The sequence below is a fragment of the Psammomys obesus genome, unplaced genomic scaffold (assembly GCF_907164565.1).
Source record: "Psammomys obesus unplaced genomic scaffold, mPsaObe1.curated_primary_1811, whole genome shotgun sequence".
NCBI classification, from domain to species: Eukaryota; Metazoa; Chordata; class Mammalia; order Rodentia; family Muridae; genus Psammomys; species Psammomys obesus.
The window spans coordinates 10,811,598-10,827,439 of NW_026596131.1; the positions used below are offsets into that span (position 1 = coordinate 10,811,598).

Below are 15,842 nucleotides of genomic sequence, written 5' to 3' on the forward strand. Positions count from 1 at the left end.
TCAAGGAAAGCCACTAACTCGGGATGGTTCCACACCCGAGTTCTCCTTCTGAGGAAACACAGTGAAAGCAACAGACAGAATCTCCCACAAGATCATGCTTAGGGATGCCCTGGGGATGTAATTCAGGGGCACAGCGTTTGCCTCGGATATGTAAGGCCCTGGGTTTGATCACCAGCATGGAGAAGGAGGGTGGGGGCGGAGGAGAGGGGAGTGCTGGAGAGACGATTCAGTGATTGAGAGCATTTGCTGCTCTTGCAAAGGACCTGGGTTCCATTCCCAGCACTCACAATCTGTTAACTCAAGTTCCAGGGGATCTGACTCCCTCTTCTGGCCCCATCAGCTGCTGCGTGCAAATGGTGCACATACACCCTTGCAGACAAAACACTCATACATAAAATAAAAATAAATAAATCTTTGAAGACGAGGAGAGGAGGAATACCAGAGTGATGCTTAGATTATGTTAGCCCAAGAAGAGGCCTTGTCCTTTTGACTCACAAGAATCACACTCCAGAGAAAAGCAACAAGCCTCCAGGACCCTCTTGCTGACCATTAGCCATTTTCCTTCTTTGGTCAGAAATATGAGCGGATATTACATCAACTGCAAACGGCCGTAAGTGCAAAGCAGCTACTCTACCCCGAGGGATGGAGATGCCGGAGCTTCGGATTCATGCATGGAGGAGCAGAATCTGTCAGCACTGCACAGCACTGCAGCATGCCCCATGGCACACCTGTGCCCTGATGATATCACAGGCAGGGTGCAGGAGCTGGCTGCACCTGAATTATGACATCAGTAAAACTTGGCTCATCCTCAAGGAAAGGGCATGTGGGTGCAGAGACTATGAAATAGCAGCCACAGGAAAAGGTGAGAAGGCAGCAATCATTATCACCCAGGTAGGACACAAGGGGGCAGATGGGGGACACTCCCAGAATCTAGTGAATGAGGCTGGGGTAGGTCCTGGTTGCTGAGTGTCCATGGATCTCTTCCTTCTTGGCTCAGGGCAGCAAAACATCTGGCTCTTGTTAACATGAAGAAGATTTCACGTGAGTTCAGGCTTCTGACTTGCCCTCCTAAGAGGCAAGGAAGTGGCCCTTCCCCATATTGTCCTGTCCTCCTTTCTGCCGTTCTTACCCTGGCTGAGACCAGGAAATACGATGCTCGGTGTCCACCCCAATGGGGGTTGGCTGAAGACACAGCCCTGGTACCCCACGGTTAGACAGCTGCTTCCAAGATGTAAAAAGGAGCATGCCCATGGTACAAAGGTTGTGCCCCTGGTATAAAGGGCCATGCCCAGGGCCCCAGCCATGTCTGGGTTTTCTCTGTCTTCTCAGGATCATCCCAGGACCAACTCCCCCCACCACTCTCTTCCCAGTCCTCCAGAACCCAAATGCAGAGCAGCAGCAGCAGCCAGTTGGAAGACCAAGTCCTCTGTCCCATTTGCCTGGAGGTGTTCCACAACCCAGTTACCACAGCCTGTGGCCATAACTTCTGCATGACTTGCCTTCAGAGTTTCTGGGACCACCAGGTTGCCGTTGGGGAGACTTACCACTGTCCCCAGTGCAAAAAGGACTTCCCCAGCAGGCCCCACCTCTTCAAGAATGTCATCCTTGGAGAGATGGTGGCTTGCTTCATCCAGGCCAAGGGCCAGGCCTCAGGGCCCTTATGGAACAACAGGGCTGGCCCCACAGATGTGCCCTGTGACTTCTGCTCCCCACAGAAGCTGAAGGCAATCAAGTCCTGCCTGCAGTGCATGGCTTCCTTATGCGAGAAGCACCTGCGCAGCCACTTTGAGGACAAGCTGTTCCAGGACCACCAGCTGTTGGACCCGGTGTGGGATCTCAAGAACCGCCTGTGCCGCAAGCATCGCAAGCTGCGGCATCTGTACTGCCGCACGGAGGGCAGCTGTGTGTGCACGGCCTGCCTGCTCGAGGAGCACAAGAATCACGACACCACCCCTCTGGAGGATGAACGGTCACGCAAGGAGGTGAGGAGGGGTGGGGAGGGGTGGGGAGGGGTGCTCCAGGCTCTCCGAGTCTGTCGAGTTTCCTTGGGAGAAAGTGATAGGAACCATTTCGGTGGTGAAATGAGCCAATTCAAGGCACTTTGATGCAGGTTTATTGGGAGCAGCTCTCTGCTGTTTTACCGGTCCCAAGGAACAGGACAGGGGAAGCTACCATGCATGGGGGGAGACAGAAAAGCTGGAGAAGAGAATGTGTGTGCAGAAAGACAGACAGACAGACAGACACACACACACACACACACACACAGAGAGATGAAGAAAGAGAGAGAAGGGAACCAAAATGTCTAGATTATACAGTGAAGCCCAGACCCTGGGCTGGAAAGTTCAGGGTAGAAGGCAGGTTTATGCCAGCCACGACCTGCAGCAGGTAGGGACCCAGGGATGCTGAGAGAATATGTAGGTCAGGTCTGCCTTGGTTCAAAAGCCACTTCAGCTGCTTCTCTGAAGCCCAACAGAAAGTAACATAGCTCCAGCCAGGCTTTAAAGCACCAAATACTTGAAAGCAGGAGTTTGAGAGCCCAGGCAACATAATGGACAGAAGGAGAACCCGACTCGAGACGGTTAGGCAGGGCCTGTAAGATGGATCAGAAGGTAAAAGGCACTTGCTACCCTGGTCATCTGAGTTCTGGCCTCAGGACCTCCATTTAAGTGGAAGGAGAGTGGGGCAGGCAGAGCACGCCTTTAATCCCAGCATTTGGGAAGCTGAAACAGGTGGATCTCTGTGTGTTCAAGGCCAGCTGGGTCTACATAGTTTCAGGATAGCCAGAGCTACACAGTCTCACAGAGTTGTTTACTTGAAGTTAGCTGCTAACATGATGGCTTATGCTGAGTACAGGAAGGCACTGGTAAGGTAAACTGATAAAGAAGCATATAGGACTGCATGCCAGAAGTCTCTATCAGCACGAATCGTGAGGTGGGCAGGAATGATTGTTTACAAGTCTCCCTTAGAGATGCATCCAGGAAACGCCTGTGCAGGACACACCTGTGACGTACTTCTCCCAAGAAGCTCTAGCAGGGAGGAGCAGGGATGGCTCAGTGTTAAGAGCCATCTGGATGTTCTTCTGGATGGACCTGAGTTTGATGCCTAGCACCCACGTGCTCGCTCGTCACTACAGTTCCAGTTCCAGGGAAGCAGGAAAAACATCCATACACATAGGATACGAGATATAATTAAAAAAAATTAACTCAGAAACATGATCAGTTGCTTCCTGACTCTTTATACTGTCTTTCCTTAGTTGTATTTAAAGCTGTCTTCCCCCCTCTGTCACCCTTTCGCCACGGGAAAAGAGGTCCCTGTGACCATCTCATTAAGCAACGCTGCCAGGACCCTACATGCCTGAGTTTGTTGTCCTCAGAGAAAGGAGGTGGTGGTGCTCTAACAACTAGCTTCTGAGAAATCAGCCTCAACAGGTTGTGTAGGAACAGGTTATTGTGAAAACAAACAAACAAAAAAGCATTAAAAAAAAAAAAAAGTCTTAACAATGCACACCGCCCTGTAATCTATTTCCAATATTTGGAGGCCAAAGTAGGAAGATGGCCTTGGGTTCAAGGCTAGCCTTGTCTTCACAGCTAGTTTCAAGCCGACCAGAGCTACATACTGGGACCTCATTTCTGAAAAAGAATGAGGAACCAGACTCTGGTGGTGAAAGAACAAAAGCTAGCCGGGCAGTAGCAACGTACCCCTTTAATCCCAGCACTTAGAAGCCAAAGACAGGGAACAGCCGGGCTACAGAGAGAAACCCCATCTTGACACTCCACTCCCCACCCCAAAAGAACAAACACCAGAGGCATAAATGATAGGACATCTGCCCTTCCGCCCTGGTGTTAGGTTCCCTAAAGCGTATGAACACAGAGGGTACATCTCTTCCAGAACTGGCAGTCAGGTTTCTCCAAGGCCTACTCTCTGAATCAGGGCCCTCACTTGCTTCTGGCCCCACCCCCAACCCCACACACCTTCCAGGCAGAAGTTCGGAAGATTCAGGCCAATGTGGAGAACCAGATGCTGATCATTGCCTCAGACAACCAGAAGCACCAGGGACGAATGAGCTTTCTCTCGGTAAGGCAGCCTACCACCACCCCAGGCCCAGATCTCCCACCATCTTCCCCGGGGCTCAGGGGATCTCCCAGAAGCTACAGGGGGTTGGGGGAGAGGGAGAATAGTGGACAAAGACAGGATGCTTGAGGCGCCTTTGGAATAGGATAATGGGGTACAAGAATGGGGTTCAGGGATGCCTCCCTACACATCCACCCCAGAAACTGATTCAGACAATTCGAGATGAGGTGAACACCTGCTTCTCAGACATCCTCCATGAGATTAAACAGCTGCAGATAAAGGTCTTGGATTTTGTGGAGAAAGAGGAGGAGGCTGCCCTGCAAAAGCTGGGCAACTCTATCCAGCAAAGCCACAACCGGCTCCTGAAGTTGGAGGGGGACAGCATCTGGCTTCACAGTCTGCTCACCAACCGGAGTGATGAGCAGTTCCTACAGGTAAGAACCCCCGCCCCCCACTAGACCAGGCCCTGTTCCTCTACTTCACACACACACAGATGTGCCAGGCCTGGGACAAAGTGATCAGGGTGTAGCCCTGCCTACTCTGTGATTGGGAGAGCCTCCTGAACTCTCATCGAACACCCTCTGCTTTTGCTGTACTGCCTGCATAGGTCAGCTATCCCTTCATTTTCCTGCTTTTGAGTCTCAGGACAAGATGGGGAAGTGCCCTGGGAATCTGAGTATGGAATATAATCTCCCGACCACCACCACCTCAAACCACAGGCAGAAGTGAAGTCAAGCCAGTCTATGTATTGAAATCCATATTCCCCCTCAGCCTCGGTCCTGATGTTACTGCAAGATGGGGTGGGGTGTGAAGGTACGGATGAGGAGTCCCTATAGGCAGAGTGGCTGACCCGAAAGTGGCAGTGACTTTTTCTGTGCACAGGGACCAACCATGTTTGGGACCTCCTAATACTGACCTCCTTCCTTAAACTGCCCTCATACCCCTAGACAGATTTCAAAGATCATTGCTTACCTTTGTCCCTCTCTGGACGATGATCTTTATAACAGCTCAGCTGAGACCCTTCGGGTGTTTTCTACAGAAGCCAGCCCACCACTGAAACCCTAACCTAAGCTCTCCAAACAACTAGGAGAGAGGTGCTCACATCTGAAAATGGGACTTCTCTCGCACCTGCCCATGGAGGCACCCACTGGCAGGCGCCTGAGCCCTGGCTAATGGCGTACTAGCTGCCCCCTCTGCATAGCAGGAGTTTCCCCGACTGAAGCACTTCCCTGACTGCGTGGAACCCTTGATGGGCACCAACTGTGAGGAGGCGCAGAGCTTCCTTCAGCTGCCAGAGACCCTGGCCCAGCTCCGCACCAGGCTAATGGACATAGGCCTCAGCTTCATCAACCAGCTGCTCTTGAAGGGTGAGTCTCTGAGGGGTCTGAGGTCTTGTAGCTTGGGAGTGCCACCTCGCCACCTCTGGTGGTTGTGGAGCCCTGCCTGCCTGTGTGCACCCTGCCCAGGTCACACGGTGCTCCCCTATGGCCAAGCCTCTCTCTCTGGAAGGATGCTGGGCCAGAAGAAGGTCCCCAGCAAAGCTTGTCCATCTCCCACAGGCATCAAGATGAACTCCTATGAGGTGCTGCCTCCAGTTGTGGACAGGAAGATGCTACTGCAGTGTGAGTTCTCAGACTGAGGGGGGGCAGCCTGGGGGAGGGGAGGAGGACTCCTACGTGTCTTGACTTCCTGCTTCACCTGCATTTGAGCATATCCTGTCGGCTTTCCTGACCTCTCATGCAGACTGGGGACCTCAGAGAAACTTAGCCTTGGGCCCCGGGCACTGTTAGGAAGAGAGGAGGCCTCCTACCTCAAAGGTGGTTCTCTGGGCCTATGTGTCATGGTTTCTGTCCTCATCTGGATGGATGCCAACTTCCTGGGTTTAGCTAAGTCAAATGGAGCAGGTTTTATTTCTTCTTCGCAATCCAGGTATTTATTTACTCGATGTCCCTATACGACCTCTCCAAGGCAGGCTTCTGAGATATTGAGGGTCAGATATGGAACATCTTTGACCTCTGGATCACCTCAGCCAGGAACCCCTCATCCTCCCAGTCTCATTCAAACTTGCCCTGAACAAATAAGACAGGTGATTATGTTGGCATCTGATGGAAAGGGAAGGGGACCCCTGTTCCCCAGCCCTTCCAGAAAAGTCCAGCGTTGCACAGGGACTGCAGCTGAACCAGGCTGTTTGGTTCAGCCGGGTGTGTCAGCTCACGCCTGTAATCTAGCACCTGGGAGGCTGAGGCGGTACAGCTGCCACAAGTTCAAGGGTTTTCCCCGAGCTAACCCAGGCTCATCAGAAGTAAAAATAAATGCAAATAAAGCAGTAGGCAGAGAGGGTGTCGCCTCTAGGCACTCGGAGTGGAAGCAGCCTGTGAGAGCTTTGCAAACATCAGCTCTTAGCCAGCACCGCACTCTGAAAACAATGACCCTGGCTCCTCTGCGCCTCGGTTCCCAACCCCAGATTACTGCAACCTGAACTTCGACTCCGACACGGCCAGCGAAGATCTGTTCTTGTTCAAGGAAACACACTCAGTGTTGAACTTGGGCATTCTTCTGGAGCCGTCGACCACAGCCAGCAACACCCCTTTACCGGGCTTCAAGCAGTGGCCTCAGGTGCTGTGCTACCCAGGCCTGTCGGAAGGCTGTCACTACTGGGAGACGGAGGTGTCCAACTCGTGGATGTGCCTGGGAGTCACGTACCGTCGCAGCCCCCCGCTGACCGGCAGCCGCCCGCGTCGCAACATCGTCTACCTGCTGGGCCGCAACTCCTACTCGTGGTGTCTGGAGTGGGACTCGATCAAGTTCTCCGTGTGGCACAACAACACGCAGACGGTGCTGCACGGCTCCTATCAACACACGCTCGGCGTGGCGCTGGACTTCGGCGCCGGCTGCCTGTCCTTCTACGGCGTGGCGGGCGGCATGAGCCTCCTGTACCGCTTCCTCACTTCCTTCCTGGAACCTCTCTACCCCGCGGTCATGGTTAGCAGCGGAGCCTCGCTCACACTCAAGCAGTACCCCGAGGCATAGGCAGCGCCCGCCGGCCCAGGCTGGCTGCCAATAAAGTTAGATCTACGTACCGGCCCGGCACGAGCGCAGAGAGGGTGGTTTCCGGCGTGGTCCCCTGCGCCCAGGATGGAAGCGGGTGGCCCACCTGCTTCCCAGCGCTATGTCTGAATCCATCTGCGGGACCTGCCTGAAAATTCTCGATACTGACCTTCTCTGTGACACCGGAAGGGCTCTGAAGCAGACAGGAGGTGTCCTCATGTCCTTCAGAGGCCAAAATCTTGCTTTAAATACCCACCACCCCTTCCCCACCTCATCGGCAACCCTTGGCCTAGCTTCTCAGGCCCACCCTTGCCGTCGCTTCCCACTGTCTTCAAAGGCTGTGAGGCTTCAGACTGCAAGGCTTCTCTCCAGGTGGCCATACTGTGAATTAGCACCGGATGGAGATGGGAGGGTTGGAAGAGTTCTAGCGTACCTGGGGACTGGATTCGTGCTCAGGAGCTCAGCCCTATCTCCGACCCAAGACCGGTGAGCTGAGGACCGAGGTCCAGGTTAGAGGTGGTGGGCAGAACAGCTTACATCACCCACTAGAGCAAAGTGTCTCTGTCAGCGTTTGGCAGCACGGAAGGCTGTGGATACGGGGTGGAAAATGTTCACCTCCCATCCTCTTCTCTCTGGTTTGGGTGAGTGGTTCCCTGTCTTCAGTGATGAGCTCACTCCGCTCACGGAAGCTGTGGGCACCCAGGCCTTTGTAATCTAATTTTGCCCAGTGTGGGGCTTCTAAGTCTCTGTAACGGCTTCATCCACCTCCAGGCCCAGGACCTGCTAAGGAACCCTGACTATTGGATTGAAGCCATGCCCACCCCCATGCCAACGGTTCCTGTCCAGTGGGAAAGTACTCTGAATTTCCAGACTCAGCCGGCCACAGTTCCTGTGGGTTTAAAGCGAGGCCTTGGCCGAGTTAATGATCCATGAGCTGATAAAGGTCATAAGAGAGAAAGCCCCTAGGGCAAGGCAATTTGCAGCCAGACTAGGCAGTCCCCCACCATGAGGGCACTTGAGAATTCAACCCCTGCCCTGCCTGTACCTGGAGAAATTAGTAACCCTGTTTTCTCCTTGAGGCTCTCCTTTTGGGGTGGGGAGAGCAATGTTATGCTTTGAAAGTCTCCTGGGGTGCCCTGGCTGTGACCTTTCACCCTGGAGTCGTATTTCCCACAGGTTGCTGTTCCTGTAGGGGACAAGGCTGTGAACCGCTTCCCCCATATTGAGGGAAGAGCCTGTCCTTATTCCTAATGCCTAGTTCATGCCTCCCCCCTAACTCGTTCTTCCTGGGTCGGCAGGGGAGCCAGCTGGGCCTGGTAAAGCATCCCTGCAATTCAATCACTCAGGAGGCTGAGGTAGAATTGCTGCAAATTCTAGGCAAGTCAGGGCTACATAATAAGACCCTTCACCCCTTACTGCCCCCCCCCCAAAATGGGAAGGATCCAGGCCTGCTATCATGTACCTGTAATCCCAGCACTCTCAAAGAAAAACTTTGAGGTCGTTCTCAATGGCTCAGCAAGTTCAAGGAACAAAAAGAAATGAAACCAGTGTGGAGGAGGAATTAGAGGGGGGTTGAGTGTCCCTCACATCTGTGCCGAGGGCAGGGACAACTAAGGAGGTGAATGTGCAGCAGACAGTGGGGTCCCTCTAGGAAGCTGACCAATCTGGTTTGCCCGCCCCCCTGGTTTCCTAGGACACATAGCTACAGGATGGTCGGTGACAGGCCACAGTGTCCTGGGACACACATCCAAAGGTGTTCCTTCAACTGATGCTCTTTATTTGGGGGTTCCTTATTAGAGGATTCCTGAAGGAGTCCGCATGGTATCACTGGAGGGAGTGACCCCAAACCAGTAAAGCAAAATTTTGAGGTCTCTTTGGCCATGGCTTAGCCCACTCTTCACAGGAGAAAGTGTCAAAGAGGTTGGAAATTGGACTTGTAATTTCTTCCATTTGACCCGTGTACATCACACATGTCAGGCTGGGGTGTTATGCAGTGGTAGAGTGCTTTCCCAGCATGCTCAAAGCCCTGGGTTCAACCTCCAGCACAGGAAAGAAAAATCACTTTTGCATGAATTATCCTTTATCTAGTAGATAAGTGCAAGTGTGTTAATGTCGATTAAGCCACGTCTCGGAAGAAGGGATGTACAGTGACAAGGTCGGCAAGTGTTCTAGAATGACCGTGTCCTCCTTCCACCCCATTCCCGCTCCAGGTCAAGGAGCCAAGGTGGGGGCTCGCTCTGGAATGGCTGCCCCGCCCCCAGATTTCCTTCCAGGAAAAGTGCAGTGGGGCTTTTATACTGGCGGGAAGTACTCACCATGCCAGGAAGGACCTCTGCCAGGGCATCCGGGACAACCAGCCCCTTCCTTTGGTGGAGAAAGGGGTGAATGGGTCTATTCCAGGCTCTGGCCTTCTAGTCCCAATTCTCTCTCCTTGTCTACCTGTGGAAATGGGATGATGAGATGCCACTAGCCTCTTTTGGCCCTCCTTGAACTCTTGACTCTTGAAATAACACCACAAAAGCAAAGCCTAGCTGGGGGGATGGTGATGAGCGCCTTTAATCCTAGCACTCAGGAGGCAGAGGTGGGTGGGTCTTTGAGTCTGAGGCCAGCCTGGTCTACTGAGTGAGGGCTACACAGAGAAACCCTGTCTCAGGAAACCAAAAACCAAAACAATAAAATCAAGCATGGGGCAGAGAGATGGCTTAACTGGTAAGGGCGCTAGCCATTCAAGCCTGACAACCCTTCGCTCCACTGTCTCCATCTCTACCTTCCCTGAGCCTGAAGATCCTTCGGACTGTGGCTGATCACCGGGTGATGTGGGAGACACCTTTCTCAGCTCTTCTCCCCAGCTTCAAATTGGCATGTGCCGGGATAGCATATGCATCTTCAGTGCTCCCGGGTCAGGAAGTGGGGGACAGGCGCGGTGACTATGGTGAGCGCTAAGCCTGAGACAGGGGCCATTTACTCAGTAAGCAAGATGCAGAAATTGTAACATTCCCCCAACAAGGATGCAAAACCCTCCGATGGTCAGACTATCAAAATGGTGAGAGACAGATTCCAAGGTGGTGTTTTCATCCCTTGACTCCTCTTACTGTAATCTCAGCCCTGAGGCCAAGACAGTTTCATTCACAAAACTAGTACTGGTCGTATTTTCTAAAGAAATATTAAACTTTTACCTGAATGGTTGAGCTTTTTGCCTCCTCTTACCATTTTTGTTTTGTTGTTTTGTTTTGAGATAGGGTCTCACTGTGTAGCCCTGGCTAGCCTGAATCTGGCAATGGTAACCAGGCTGGACTTGAACTCACAGAGATTTTTCCTGCTTCTCCCTCCAAAAATACGTGAGTTAAAGATCTGTGCCACCCTGCTCAGCTGACTTGAGTTTTGAGCCCCAGGCAAGTGATTTAGTCACCTCATCCTCTTTGGAGGTGTCATAGGTCTGGAGGTTGCACAGGGACACGGAGGGTCTGCCATGCTTGGGAATCAGGCTCGGACGATAAGAGCATGCCTGTTGCAAGTGCACCAGCACTCCAAAGGAGGTGTTAAAGGACACCTGGTTAGCGGCTCAGCCTTGCCAAAGTAAATAATAACCAGAGGTACAAGGCCATCTACAAGGCTTTTGGCTTCCTGCCAGGTGTTTCTAGAAGCCACATCCTCATTTGTGGCTAGAGAGCTCTTCCTGCCAGGAGGACAAGGCCCATGGTGCTTTTCTCTCCCATAGCAAGCCACACAGCTAGAAGTGATGAAAATGTTAAAGTCCTGCTTAGTTTGTTTCAGGAATCCACGTATATCCCCTAGGTAGATGAGCCCACGACCCTTAGGTGGCCCACGGCACAGCACAATAGACTCATTTTCTGTCCTGGTACAAGTTGAATGAGCTTCTATTTCACTTAGTTGCAGCACGATTCCTTGATGCCCTGAATCAAAACATGACCTGTCGTCAGCAATGTGGTTGTAACGTCTGTTTCTGGCATGCAGCCAGCGGCTTTGGTAGCAGTGTAGTTTGTGGGGTCTCAAGCACTTTCCTGACCAACAACTTGTAATGAGGCAACTCGGGTTCGGTTTATAAAAATGGGTAGAAGAATATTTTAAGAAAGTAACACTTAGCCAGGCGTGGTGGTGCATGTCTTTAATCCCAGCACCCAGAGAGGCAGGGATATCTCTGTGAGTTTGAGGCCAGCCTGGTCCTCAAAGCAAGTTCAGCAAGACTACACAGAGAAACACTGTCACAAACAAAACAAAACAAAGAAAGTAGCATTTTCCAGGCAATGGTGGCATCCACCTTTAATCCCAACAGTTGGGAGGCAGTGGCAGGCAGATCTCTGTGAGTTTGAGGCCAGCCTGGTCTACAGAATGAATTCCAAGACAGGCAGAGCTATGGAATGAGACCTTGTTTAGAAAAAGGAAGAGGAGGATGGAAGAAAGGAAAAAGAAATGTTGGCAACAAACAATATAGCCTGAAAAGCTCTCATTATTTGTATCAATTGTTTCATCAAAACAGCAAAGTTGGGTACTCAGTGGTTAAGAGCACTGACTGCTTTTCCAGAGGACCTGGGTTCAGTTCCCAGCATCCACATGGCAGCTCACAACTGTCTGTAACTCCAAGCTCTGATATGTCTCACACAGGCATACATGCAGGCAAAACACCAATGCAAATCAATTAAAAATAAATAAAACAGCAACATTGGATATAGTTGCATGAGCAGGAGACCAACCCATCTAGTCCTCCGTAAGCCATCCAGCCATCCCCAAACACCACCTCTGGGCACCAGTGTTTGCACAGTGCCACTGTGCACCTCCTGTCCCCAGTATGCTAGGTGGAACAGGCTTGTCCTTGCCTGAGTGGCAGGAATGGAACAAGCTTGAGTGCTCTTGCTTACTGTTCCTGCTGCTCATACTGGCTTCCCAGGTATGACAGGCCCTGTGTGGGGGATGTGACCCTTGCCTCTCCACCTGACTGTGGCAGGCCCTGGGCTGGATGACCATTCTCTGGACCCCTAAGAACTTTCTTTTTCGGGAGAAACGTAAACAGCATACTCTGAAGGGCATGCTTAGTCCTTTTCACCTGCACCGAGGTGTCATTCACTCCTTTCACACCATTGGTGTGCAGTTGCTCAGGCTTCGACATCTTCCAAAGACACAAGCAGATGAGGGACGGAGGATGGGATTCGGAGGGAATGAGGGAGGAGGCTACAGCTGGAATACAAAGTAAGTAAACTGTAATTAATATAATTACATAGTATATAATTAATTAAAAAATAATTTTTTAATTAAAAAAAAAAAGACTCACAAGCACACAGGTGGCTGTCAGTTTTATCCCTGGGAATTCTGTCTCAGTCCTGCCACATTTGCTTTTAAGTAACTGAGACGGACCCATCATCTGCTCTGGCGTCTTTCAACCTAATAGACATACTAGCCTGTGCTCAGATCTTCCAGTACCTCTCTCACCTCGTGAAGATAATGTCTCACTAGAGAGCTCGGCAAAGCCCCCATCCCAACCCAGAGGTCCCTTGTCTACAGAACGAATCTCACTCAAATATATATAAAAAGGGATTTGTTAGGATGACTTGCAGGCTACACTCTAGCTAATACAACTGTGCTGCTAGTCTTACGTCAACTTGACAAACTACAGGCATCTGAAAGAAGGGAATCTTAATTGAGAAAATGCCTCCATAAGATCTGGCTAGAAGGCATTTTCTTAATTAGTTACTGATGGAAGAGAACCCAGCCCATTGTGGGTGGTGCCATCCCTGGGCTGGTGGTCCTGAGTTCTATAAGAAAGGCTGAGTAAGCCACAGAAAGCGAGCCTATGAGTAGCACTCCTCCATGGCCTCTTCACCAGCTCCTGCCTCCAAGTTCCTGCCCTGTTTTGAGCTCCTGTCTTGACTTCTTTTGATGATGAAGAGCGATATGAAAACTTAAGCCAAATAAACTCTTTCCTCCCCAACTTGCTTTTTAGTTATGGTGTTTTGTCATAGCAATGGTAACCCTAACTAAGAAGCACACGGGCTGGCTGTGAACAGGAAGTCCATGAATCTGGTAGTTACTCAGCCCACAAGGCCGGAAGTCTCGGCTGGTCTTTAGTTTACCCTGGAATCCTAAAGAAGCAAGCTAGACTGCAGGAGTTCTCAACCTTCCTGGCACTGTGGGGACCACAGCCGTAAAATCATTTCATTGCTACTTCATAACTGTAATTTTGCTACTGCTATGAATTGTAATGACTCTCTGATATTCAGGATATCTGATATATGACCCCCAGATTGGTTGAGACCCCAGGTTGAGAACCACTGCTCAAATGTCAGTGAAGGAATGGACTTGCTAGCAAAGCAAGGGCAAGCGGGCAAAGAGCAAAAGCTTCCTTCTTCCTTATACAGGCTTCCAGCAGAGGGTTTAGCCTGGGGTTAAAGATGTGTTTCTTCTCAAAAGATCCGGATGAAAGGTGTGTCTTCCTACCCCAAAGATACAGAGTAGAAGTGGACCTTCCTACTTCAAATTAAGCAAAAGAATTCCTCACAGGTGTGCCCTTCGTTTTTGGACGTTAATTCCGGATGTAGTCAAGTAGACAACCAAAAATAGCCATCACTCCGCTCAACTAATTTTAAAAATGTTTTTAGATTTAATGTGTACGAGTGTTTTGCCTGCCTGTGTGTATGTGTGCCACATGTGTGTAGGAACTGTGAAGGCCAGAAGAGGTCACTGGATCATCTGGAACTGGAGTAGCAGACAGTTGTGAACAGCATGGGAGCTGGTAACTTGAACCCAAGTCCTTCAAAAGATCAGCCAGTGCTCTTAAACACTGAGCCATCTCTGCAGGCCCTGAATTACCTGAATTAACTTGGATTTGTTTTTGTTTTCTTGAGACAGAGAGACAGAGTTTCTCTGTGTAGCCCTGGCTGGCCGGGGCTCACTTTGTAGACCAGGCTGGCATCAAACTCACAGAGATCGGCCTGCCTGGCCTCCCCTGTGTTGGGATTAAAGGTGTGTGCCTTTTTTCTTAATCTTCATGTGAGCACAGTCCTATCTGACCCAGGTAACTGAGTATTGCACACTGCCTATTCTGCTAGTATCTTCCAGTCCTTGACACACATGGGGACCTCAGCCTTCAATAAACTACCTCAGTGAATTTGTTTTCTTCATATATATTGCCTGAGTTTTTACAACCTTTGTCTCAAGAAGGGGATGGGTGGTTCTATTACCCAATTGCTTTGTTCCTGCTCACTCAGGCTGAGTCTACCAACCCCCTATTCCACAATCTCACATATCTGTCTGTGAAAAGATCTTTCCTGTTTAAGTGGCTTCCCCAAGCCCAGCCGCTCAGCTGCCGAGTCTTCCTACCATTAGTCAAGGCCTCCATCCACGTGGTGAACCATGGATTTTTAACCTTCCCTATTAAAGTTGGGGGTATCTTCTACTACCTTTATTTTGCTTCCTCTCTTCTAATTGTCTGACTTCCCATGGGTTCCATGTGTGTGTGTGTGTGTGTGTGTGTGTGTGTGTGTGTGTGTGTGTGTGCACCATGTAAGTTCAGTGCCTGTGGAGGCCAGACAAGGGTGTCTGATCCCCAGGAGCTAGAGTTACAGGTGGTTGTGGGCTACCAATGAGGGTGCTAGGAACCAAACTCAAGTCCTCTGTAAGAGCAGCAAACACTCTTAACCTCTAAGTTATCTCTCTGTCCCCAGTAAATGTAATTTTTACAAGTTAAAGTGGCTGCCATGCAAACAGAAGTTTGATAGGAGGGGCCCCATTAACTCTGTGGGAAAAAAACAAGGGAATTGTTCCCTGAGACAGGTGCGGAAGGGAGGAGCATACAGATAAGGAGACACTCCAGCAGCCAGTTGTAGAGGGCTCGTCAGATGCACCAGGAACATCACAGAGTCACAGTCAGAGCTGGGGCAACCAGCAAAGAGACAAGGAGCCCACCTGCAGTTTTCAAGTAACTGAAACATTTTCAAAGGATGTCAGGTCCTAGTTTTAGAGTGTTAAAACCCAAGAATCAATCCATCAGCAACCTGAGGAGACAGAACGCCATTCCCTCCTCCACCCATGAGCCAGAATGTCCCTAGCCTTAGTTCCTGGTCCTTAGTAGTTTTTATTACCCTGAGCCCCAGGACTTGCTAAGTGCTTGGGAAACTGCCAACTCTCGCAGAGTTTAATGGGAGGCAGCCAGCAGATGGCAGGTAGATGCCTCAGTTTAGAGGAAGAGGCTTCGAAGCTGACACCTGCAGGCTAGCTAGGTAAAGGGGAAGATCATGGAGCAAATTATCCCATAGATAGGAAGAAACCATGTGTACACAGAGGTCCAGTTTTCTGGGCAACCAACCATCAGATACAACGATGTCATTTTGGCGTTATGGTAAGTGTGCTATCAATTACTATTGCTATTATTACTAGTCACTGTCTTTTTTCTGCCACGGACCAGCCGGGTGATGGTGGAGCGAGCGTGCCTTTGATACTAGCACCCCAGAGGCAGAGAAAAAGGAGAGAAAGAGAAGGGCCTGCTGTATAGGCCCCAAACTAAAAATTCTCCTGCCTCAGCATCCCAAGTCCTGGGACTACAGGCCTACGCTTAATAAATGTCCTAGTTACTTCAGTTTCTGGAGAGTCCTCATCCTCACTCTGAACAAGCTAGGTGAGTGACAGGGGCTCTGGGCCCACAGTCACCAGCTCTCACATACAACTGCCACCGATGTTATCAACCTGACTCTGTGAGTAGGCTGTGTGCTCAG

At 50.7% G+C, this 15,842-nt stretch overlaps 1 protein-coding gene across 1 annotated transcript; it reads left to right on the forward strand.

The window, feature by feature from the left end:
• Positions 1-838: 838 nt before the first annotated feature.
• Positions 839-10,229, forward strand: LOC129665662 (E3 ubiquitin/ISG15 ligase TRIM25-like). Its single transcript, XM_055592463.1, is given in 8 exon segments — positions 839-891; positions 998-1,041; positions 1,330-1,982; positions 3,979-4,074; positions 4,272-4,505; positions 5,276-5,438; positions 5,631-5,693; positions 6,536-10,229. Coding segments are annotated over 8 exon segments (1,872 nt in total). The 3' UTR covers positions 7,102-10,229.
• The last annotated feature ends 5,613 nt before the right edge of the window (positions 10,230-15,842 follow it).